Source organism: Chaetura pelagica, unplaced genomic scaffold (genome assembly GCF_000747805.2).
Source record: "Chaetura pelagica isolate M959 unplaced genomic scaffold, ChaPel_1.0 scaffold101, whole genome shotgun sequence".
In the NCBI taxonomy this organism is placed as follows: Eukaryota; Metazoa; Chordata; class Aves; order Apodiformes; family Apodidae; genus Chaetura; species Chaetura pelagica.
In genome coordinates this window covers 6,602,457-6,612,275 of record NW_009952564.1, presented here as the reverse complement: position 1 = coordinate 6,612,275, position 9,819 = coordinate 6,602,457, and the positions used below count along the sequence as shown (strand labels likewise).

Below are 9,819 nucleotides of genomic sequence, written 5' to 3'. Positions count from 1 at the left end.
TACAGCTGCCCAAAAGTTAATCATTTAAATCTTGTTACCTCTTGTCAATGAGCAACCAGAAGGGAGAGGAAAATGCATCCAGGAGGGAACAGTGCCTCCCACTCTAAAGGTGAAATGTTTCCTTTGAGTAAATCTAGATCTCACAGTACACTTTATTTTCCAGAGCAGCCAGAATCTAAGCATTTTGCATGTCATGGTAAGAAAACTCTACATTTTTCACATGAGAAGCACATGAATTTTTGTGGCTTTTTGGTCACAATTAGCCTACATTTAGAAAGCAAAAGATCCAGCTTAATACCGAGCATGCCTTCACTTTTCCCTGCCTCAGTTCTCATCAGTCTGGACAACAGGGCGGACTCCGGAAACACCTTTCCTAAACAAGACTCTTTTTCTTGACAAAAGGGATCTGTCCTTCTCTATTTACTCCTGGAAAGCTGCTTTTGCATGTTTGCACAATTAAACAATATTGCCCTTTGTAAAAGTGTAATATTTTATCCTACCTAAAACTTCTGTGCTATGCAATTTTAGCGCATTTATTTATTCCAGTACCAGGATTCTGTTTGTTCTCAGTTTTCCCTTCACTATTTCTCTCCCACTGTCTTCTCATCTCCACTACACCACCCCTACCCCCAATCACTTTTCTTCCTTTTGGCAAGACCAAGAAAATGTGTCATCCTGACACCAGCCATCCATCACCCAGAAGTATCTCTGCCACCAGTAAGCACCAATAAAGCCAGAGGATCAACACTCTTCCTGGACCAGCAGATTAGGAACATGGTAATGGGAGATAGTGGATCACACATGTATGAAGATATGCACTTAGTCCATGTATAGCAATTCTCCAGCACAAGCCAAAGTTGACAAGCTCTAATTTTCTAAAAGGATATTGAGACATGCAGCTCATTCTACCATTCCCCTCTGTGTCCATCAGCAAAATTGCAAAGACTGTGAAGGCCTCGTTTTATGATAAAGTCAATGAGAAGACAACAACATTGTTTTAAAATTACTATGCCTTGACATAGAAATTGGAAGCAGTAACTTCTTAGATGCTGCTGACTTATGTTTTTAGTCTGCAGATCCCAGACCCATGCAATAGCTTTGAATTTCTTCAAGTTCTTCCCTATGGTCAGGAGTCTGGTGTCCTCTGGCCTCATTGCTCATTGACACTGTTCTGAGACCTACAGACCATTCCAGCATCTGCCTCGGTGTCCTTCAGGGAACATCAGCTTCAGCCTTTCTTGCAGCCCAGAGGAGCTGCTGTGCCACCCAGCAAACCCCCACAGCAGTGTCAAGAAGAAACAGAGGGTGAAAATGTTGTCTCTAGCTGAGACCACAGGAAGCACCAGCACTTGAACTGAGCAAAATACTGCTGTCCAATCCCTGACATCCACAAGCAGTTGTTCAAATCAAGGCTGCTCTAGAGCAAAGTAGAAAATTCCCTCAAACTATGCCAAGCATTTGGCCCAGTTAGTACCTAAGATGACAAAGCATGGCAGCAGTAAATCTTTCTACAGTCCTCCGTGTAGCGTTTATATTCTCGTATAAAGCTGTTTTCTGTCCTCAGAGGTGATGTCGTGTTGCCTGTTTTTATAATGCCTCCTTAAGGCAGATTATTTCCTTCCTAATAGTGAAAAGGAAGCACTGTTTCAGAGAACACCAGTTGCAGCAGCAGGCTTGGGTCAGTTACTTTTCCTTGCAAAACACATGGATCGCACAAAATTAATTTGCAGCAGCTTCTGATAAGAACATACAGCGTCAAGGTCCTGTCTGGGAGAAGTCAAGGGAAGAAGAACTGATAAAATGTTTTTGAAAGCTTTGTTGGGGTAAGGGAATGATTATGAAGGACATTGTGATTAAAACGGTTGCCAAAGCTTTGTCATCAACTGTGTCAGCTAGAAAGTATTTTCTCCTTGAACAGAGATGGTTTTGCTTTTCCTGCTGTCACTTACAGGCCCAGTTCTGCTCTAAAAAAGTAGCAATGTGAGGGTGCTGTTCCCATAGATGTTCTCCAGGGCTCTCTTTAATGAGTGAGCAAAATTAATAACCACAGAATAAAAAAGGGAGTTTCAGAGTCAGTCACGTGAATGTAAGTAAAACATTTTTAGAGATCCGTTCTAGCTCTGCCTGAAATTAGTGATTCCCTTTCCAGTGATTTCAGCCTAATTAGTTGTGTTGCTGGGCTTCTTTGTAATGTCCCATAGTAGCACACCTCACTGAAGGTGGCTGCCTATTCAATGTCTTGCTTCAGAAAGGAAGTCTGCCCTGTCCTTGCCTGAGAGAGAGAGAAATCCAGCTCCAGTCAGCGTATCAGCACAGAAAGACCTGTGAAGGCAGGGCAGGTATTACCAGTTTCAAAGTCCTGCCTTGGGCTCATGCTATAAAAATATTTTGCTAGAACTGGAGTGAAAATCTAGGGGGAGATACCTGGGCATTTCCCCTGTATTTTGGAGATGTAAAAAGTAATGACACAGTTTGCTGCAAAGGCACAAACACAGCCTTGTTTTAACTAGGTCCTCTCACACTAGGCATTTCACGGGTGAATCTTTTTCTCCAGCAGCTTTAATATAACCAGTCTGTAAATTAAGCCATTTCACCACTTCAAATGCCTCGAGGATATGGAACAAATTCAAAATCCCAGATGTTAGTTTTCAGTCTCACACAGAGAGGAGTGAGAAATCCATACTACAGTGGAGCTGAATGCTAAAAAAAAAATAAAAATACAGCAGTAGAGTCTACCCCTCAAACAGTTATGAAAAGCTACCCCTGCTGCTTACATTTAATTTTAATGCTCTCTCCCTTCATATTACCACTGCACCTCACAGGCAAGCACAGCTATGGATAACTGCCAGCATGAGGGCTTGCTCTCAGAGGATTTAGGCATGCAGGACCTCGTCTAGGCAGGCACTCAGACCTTGCTGCATCCACAGCCTTCATCTTTGAGAGGGGAGGGGTGGAAGCACCACTTTCCTTTGCAGCAAAGGAGGCACGTGAGAGGGAGGGAAAGCAAGATGACAGAGGTGGTATATAAATACAGGCAAATCTCTCCCACAGTCTTTTGAGTGCTGGAGAGGTGGAACCAAGGATTGAGGCAGACTTTTTTGGGGTTCGTTTAGCATTGAAGTTGACTCAAACCATTTTCAGATTTTATCATTTCTTTGATCTGTAATAGTTTGTAAATAGCTTATCTTTGCATGGAAACATTGTGTAGGCTACTGATGAATAGGAATAGTTAGCAAAAGACATGCTTTAAAAATTATTTAAGATCGGGGTCAGAGTTTGTTTTTCAGTAGTGTCTCCTTCTGGTAGCACCCTTTGATTTGTAAAGACTCCAGAAGCTGATGTTGTGTGTTCATTTCCTCAGGCAGGAGGGGAACCGGCCCATCTAATCTCCAGGGAAAGCCAGGCTGCCACTCAGGAGCAAACCCAAGCAATGTCACTGGCTGGGGTAAGCTGTCTGGTGACAGGTGCTGGAGGGTTTCTGGGCCAGAGGATTGTCTGTTTGCTCTTGGAGGAAGAGGAGGCCCTGGCTGAGCTCCGACTGCTGGACAAAGCCTTTAGCAATGAAGCACTCAGGAGATTTGGAAGTAAGTACCATCTTGTGAAGACTATGTGTTGTGTGTATATGTGCTGTTGTCATGGGTGGATAGCACAGAAGTCTTTACCTCCCACCCAAAACAAGCTTTACAGATAGAGGTTTTATTACCAGGAAGTCTTGCTTTAGCTCTCCCTCTCCCTCCAGCACAGAAATCAGATGTTACATGTAAAAGCAAGAGGTTGTTTTGCCAGTTTTCTTGTGCTGAGGCTTCTCTACGTGGAAAGAGAGACGTATGGACTGTTAATGCAGCAAGTAGGTTGACTTCAACCTGACTTCTATGACATTAAAACCCACAGAGCAAAATTAGTGCAAAAATCTCATGCTTCTGTTGGGAGGAAGGGAAATGCAACCCTTGCTGTACCGGGGGTGCAGGGCAGCATAACCCAGAGCATACTGTGCTGGGCTCCGATGGGAAGGACTGGAAGGCAGTGGCAAAGCTGTGGGAGCAGGACCTAATAGTGGGTTGTTGTTTCTTTTAACCTGTGATTAGTTTGGTTAACCTGTGATCTGCTGGCTGAGAGTTGTGATGAGGTATCCTAGAAATTTGTTGTTGTTGGTTATTAATGCAGTCATGTGGAGAGCAGAACACTTTGTGCTATGCACAGAGGAGACGGGACCTGTTTGAAAGGGGCAAGTCAGGACTCAGGCTTCCTGAGCAGACTGGAGACAGCACAAATGAATGAGGTGGCCAGTGTCTGAAACAGCCTGTGGCAGGGAAAGCAGCTCAGACTATTGCATCTTAAATGTTCCATTTACTGGGACTCTGAGCATGCCTATAGAATGGCATATAGGAACCTAATTCAACTAAGTCCCTACATCACACTTACTTGACAGTCCTTTCCTCCATCACATCTTAATCTCAAGATGATTCTTCCTCTATACAGGCAACTACATGGGAACCCTTATGGAAAATCCCCCTAAGATTTGCCAAAGTGCCACAATCTTTCTATAAAGTGTTTAAGTGTTACCAAAGAAAAGTAATAGTGCACCATAAACCTGGTGCAAATTGCACCAGCCTTCAGGATGGTTTTACACATCTCAGACTTCTTCCTCGTTAAATCTCACTCGGTGTTTCACTGAGGATTTGCCAGATGCCCTTCAGCCTTGTTGCAGCAGCCCTTCCTGCTCTGGTTTCCAGGCAGTTCCCCCGGTGACAAAACCTGCAGCTGCCGTGAGCTGAGGCACTTGCAGCAGGAGCCTGTGTGGTTCAGCACTGATGCAACAGGGCAGCCACAGGGGCATCTGCAAGGCTTCGGGCCAGGAGAGCTTTGTGGAGGTAATGGAGCTTCCTGGGGAGTGAAAACAACTGTTTGTGTGAGCACAGTCTTGTCTGGGCTGCAGCAAAGGTTTCCCTATTCCTTTTTTATTAATAGGAAAGCACTAGGACTTTTTTCCCTATCTCCCCTCCTTCCTCTACTGAATGCTGCCCAGACACTCCCTCTCCTATTCTTGCAAGATTCCTGCAGCCTGACCAGCACAGGAGGAAGGGAAAAATCAATTATCAGAGCTTTTTTTCCCTGGCAAACAGGTATTGGGAACAACAGGCTGGCATTTCAGCAGTTTGAACTGCCTTGAGCCCTGCATTTTAACTGGCAGTCCCTCTGCACCAGCCTCTGTACCTACACCTCTTCAAACGTCCTGCCAGTGCTTGTGCTCGGGACAACCTGAAATATTTCCTTGCCTTTCAAGCTCTTCTCTAGCACAGTGAGTCCTATTCCAAAGGCAAGGCTGCTGCAAAACCGGGGGAGGAGCTGGAGTCTTCTGACCTGCACTGTTTCTACTGCAGGGATTTTTACTTGCTGGCACATGTCATTTGGATTTCTTGAATAGCCAGCAGCAGAGCTGAGTGGTTTTCTTTCTCCTGAGCACCTTTTACTTGCAGTATCTTTGCAGAGTCGGGGCTGTAGGTAGTAAGACACAGAAGTTACATCTTGCTGTGCCAGGGGATACTCAGGGACACTCCTTTCTTTGTCCAGGCAAGTTTCCTGGGGAGTCCTCGACCATCGCACTCCATCTGCACAAGACAGTGGCATTTATGGTCTTCCACAGCCCTAGGGAGTCCAGGATGATCCAGTCAATGTCAAGTGTGACCTAGAGTCTCCCCAGTTACAATGTGTGGTTCAGAATGAACATCCCATTGAACACAGTAGTTTGGTGCCTTGGGTTTCCTACCTCCCAACTCCACTTCAAATTTATCTTTCTAATTTTCCTGTGCTTCCACTTATGCAATTATTTCCACACCACAACCCCTCCCTCCCCCTCACCCCCACTACTGCACTGATGCTTCTGGAAAAGCTGGAGACAATAGGTTGTTCTGAAGAGGATTTCTCACTGTTTCAAAGCATTGACTCCCCCTTGTCTCATCCTCTATCCCTCTTCCCTCTCCTCCCCATAACCCTAATTTCTTGTCATTTTTTAGGACAGCCAGTTATAGATTGTGATTGACGCTCGAGCACTGAGGCTCTTTTGCACTATAAAACCAGTTCTGCTCCAAAGTAGAAGAAAAGCAGAGGGAGAAGAAACAGGAATTCTTCCCAGGACTTCTGCTGGGGAAAAGTTTCTACTCTGGGAAACTGCCTCCTGGCTTTTCCTCAGCATTGCAGACATTCATTTGCCTTTATCATTGCATTCAAAACAGAAAGGCAGAGAAGCAACAGAACATCCCAAGAGCTGAAATGGGAACAGAATAAACATCTCAGCTTCCCTGGGCTAAAGAAGCCAATTAATTGCTTTACCCTTTACAAATGAAAATAAGATGCAGTTTTTAATTTTCTCTGATGAATACACAAAGTAGACCATTTTAACGAACCATTCATTTAGCCAGGAAAGTGGATACCTCTCATGAGGAGTGCTCTTCTGCACCATCCACCCCTACAGTTTTTAGGACCTCCATAAAAGAGCACTAAGAAATTCAAACTAAGTCCCACAGACATTGCAGTTTATTTGAAATTTAAACAACACATAGAAAAGAGAAAGACAGTTTAGGTCAAATAGTCTGACTGGATTGCTGAGTCAGACAGTGCTCACTACAGGACATCAAATTTTATTGAGTAATAATTGCATTTCCAAGCAAAAACTACCCTGTAGCATGCAGGGATCATTGCTTACAGCTTAGAGGGTACAGAGACCATTAGTGAAGTAGAAGCAGCATTCCCAGTGGGTAGGTACCTTCTCATAATCACTGTATGCAAAAATGGGGAGCTGAATTGAGTTTATTCTCTTTCTCCCTCTTCCACCTGACATACACATGCTCTTTATTTTGATGCCTGGACAATGGTTTATACAGATGGAAATCTAGTTTTTCTCTGCTGTCCATCTCAGAACTGAAACCACTGTCTGTCATTTCTTCTTTCCTCTGTCTGTTTCCAAGCTCCCGTTTCCCCTTCAATCAGAGTAAAACAAAATCAATCTGTTGGTTCCTGACATCTAGCTGATGCTGGCAAAGTGAACAAGTTGTACTTAGCAGGGCAGCTTCTGCTTAGTGGGATGGAGGAGTGGCTTTCCTGATTTATATCACTCACACAACTTAAATTGCAATCCCAAACAATGCACAAAGCAGCTATACAGCAGCTTTCTAATGGCTGATACCAGCAAGTCTTGTGATCATCTTTAAAAAGGACAGGCTTCTTTTTTATTTTTCCTGAAAGCTTTAATTTGCATGCATTAGAAATTCTATTTTCCTAACTCCTGGCATAGCCACCACTCTGAGAGGGCCACATGTCGGAATTTACAGTGTGAAAATTATGTATTTCAATCCTTTGGATTACTGCAGCCTCACTAAGCATTCTCATGGAGAACATCAACCTAAGACTAATGTATGTTAGAACAAATCTAACTGCCAGGTGCTTAACAAAAAGTGTAGCCCCATAGCCTGATACTTTTGCATCCATACAAGTAGAGGTCAGTGTAAACCTTACGGAAACAGAGTCTCAGGAAATGGGTGAACTCTGTGAAAGAAAGAAGCATAAGAGACCAGTGATTGTGCTGGGAGGGCAGATATACTACAGATATACTAACAGTTTGGTAAACCTTGAGGATTGAGCCTCTGTTTTCACGTCTCGCACCAGCTGATTGTGACGAAAAGAACAGACCCTCAAGCCTGCTGCATCAAAATAATTGTTAAATTAACATGGATTACATTCTAGCATGCTACCAAGATAGTGAGATAAAGCTATTTTAAAAGATACCCCTGCTCCTTTCCAGATCCCAGCAGCTGTCTCTCCACTAAAGATATGGGATGAAACATGGCCTGCTTTGGAACCAGTGACCAAACACCAGGATACATGAGATTTTGGTCATGGCTGAGGCTAAAAGCTGTACAAATTAATTAGGTTCTTCTCCTATCTAAAATGGGCGTTTGATGATGCGGGGGGAAGACAGAGGACCTGCAGAGCCGCTCCCCAGGAGCTGAGCCTGGGGGGCCCCTAGTGCAGCCGCAGCAGAGGCTCCCCAGGGGACCTGCTGTCCTCAGAGCTTCTGAGTCACTCATGCTGAGAAAGTCCTCTCCTCTCCCACAGCACAGCTGCAGCCAGGACAGCAGAATTCCCAGGAGAACAGCATCACCTCTGACTATAATTTTCTCCAGGCGATCACCCTGTGCTGGCTCATTTTTATTTTTATTTTTTTTAATATAGTTCTGGGCTCTATATAAGGATGCTTCTGCCCAGCAAAACTGAGGGGAAAGATGGCTCCGAGGCCTAGGGCTGCACTAGAGCTACACACGTTAGCTGCTGGGGAGGCAGTGGGCTTAAAAACATCAGTGAAAGCAAGTCAAGGCTGAGGCTCCTCAGAACAGCAGCCTTGAGAGTTCAGATTTGGACCAGAAGGATGAGAGTGCTAAAAATGACCCCAACAGCACAGATGGTGAAATGGAGTTAGAAGAGGCACAGTAAGTTCTGTGTAAGATGTGTCAGAACTGTAAGCAATGCATTAGAAGAGCTGCAACATGGGCAAGACCAAGGGGCAGAAAATAGGGGTGAAGACAGCTCTCTGCACACATGGAGAGAGGTCATTCATCACCTTGAAGACAGGGCATGCAGTGCCTGGGTGTTCAGTGTACTTGGTTAACACTTTTATAAATAGTTAGTCACCAGAACGTACATAGCTAAAGCTTCCTCTGTGAACTTTAAAAGTTCCTGAAGGAAATTTCAGGCCCTGGCTAGCAGTGAGAAAGGTTCCTTCTTTTTTTGTTTTTCAATTTTATTTTTTTTTTAAATATCAAAGAAAGAAAAAAAAAAAGAAAATAAGAAGAACCATGCAGGAATGTAGCTTCAAAAATGCAGGTAACGCAACACAGATTCTACACCACGGTAATTAGTACTTGACAGTATAGCCATTGGAAAACGGTTCTGTTTTTCCAGTCTTAAAATATCCTGCTCCCAGGCACAGCATCAGCATATCCACAGCCCTCCGCCACCCCTGTCAGTGCTCTCCTTAGGATGTCTGTGAGGTCTTCTGCTTTGTTTTCTACTGCCCTTGCAGAGTTCCAAGGCAAGACTGAAGTTAAAATCCTGGAAGGGGACATCCGAGATGTGACATTCCTGCACCGTGCCTGTCAGGGGGTCTCCCTTGTCATCCACACAGCTTCCATCATTGACACTTTGGGCCTTGTGGAGAAGCAGCTGCTCTGGGAAGTCAATGTAACAGGTAAACAGGTGAAGCACCTTTCTCAAACTCGTGTCTACTACGTCCTGATCATCATCTGCTCAGGAAAAGGAGCACATGAGGTGTTTTTCTGAGCCAGATTAACTGGGTTGTTGTGCATGTTGCACAGCTACACCTGTGAGTGCAAAGGATGCACACGTGCTGCACTGTGCAGCTCTGGCTCTCTCCACACCCAGCGTGCACCAGCCTTCCACTGCAGGGCACTGCAGGATCATTCATTCTTGTCAGCACTCACATCTGCCCATCCTGAGATCTGCACAGGTTCTTTCTTCCACAGGGATAGACATAATCCCACGCTCAGTGGACCCTTCTGGAAGAAAAATCACCTCTGAAACCCCAATGTGAATCCAAGAAAAACTGATTCTTATTCTCCCTCCCCATGCAGTATCATTGCCTGTGCACAGATTCGAATTTTTACAGACACTATAGGCTTTGGCTGCAATTACAGCAAACTTGCACTGCTAGTGTCTCAGACCCTGTGGCTCTCTCACTCCTGTTCTTTTTCTGTCCCCCTTCTCTTTCTCTTCCCATCTGCCATTATGTCTGTGTGTGCAGGAATG

General features: G+C 44.6%; 1 protein-coding gene across 1 annotated transcript in view; it reads left to right on the top strand.

The window, feature by feature from the left end:
• Positions 1-3,091: 3,091 nt before the first annotated feature.
• The window catches only part of LOC104384975 (3 beta-hydroxysteroid dehydrogenase/Delta 5-->4-isomerase-like), an 11,378-nt gene continuing 4,650 nt past the window's right edge, over positions 3,092-9,819 (top strand). Inside the window, exons 1-3 of the mRNA XM_009993370.1 lie at positions 3,092-3,120; positions 3,362-3,584; positions 9,077-9,241. Coding sequence (XP_009991672.1) covers positions 3,431-3,584; positions 9,077-9,241 — 319 coding nt within the window. The 5' untranslated portion in view covers positions 3,092-3,120; positions 3,362-3,430. The remainder of the gene's footprint in view (positions 3,121-3,361; positions 3,585-9,076; positions 9,242-9,819) is intronic.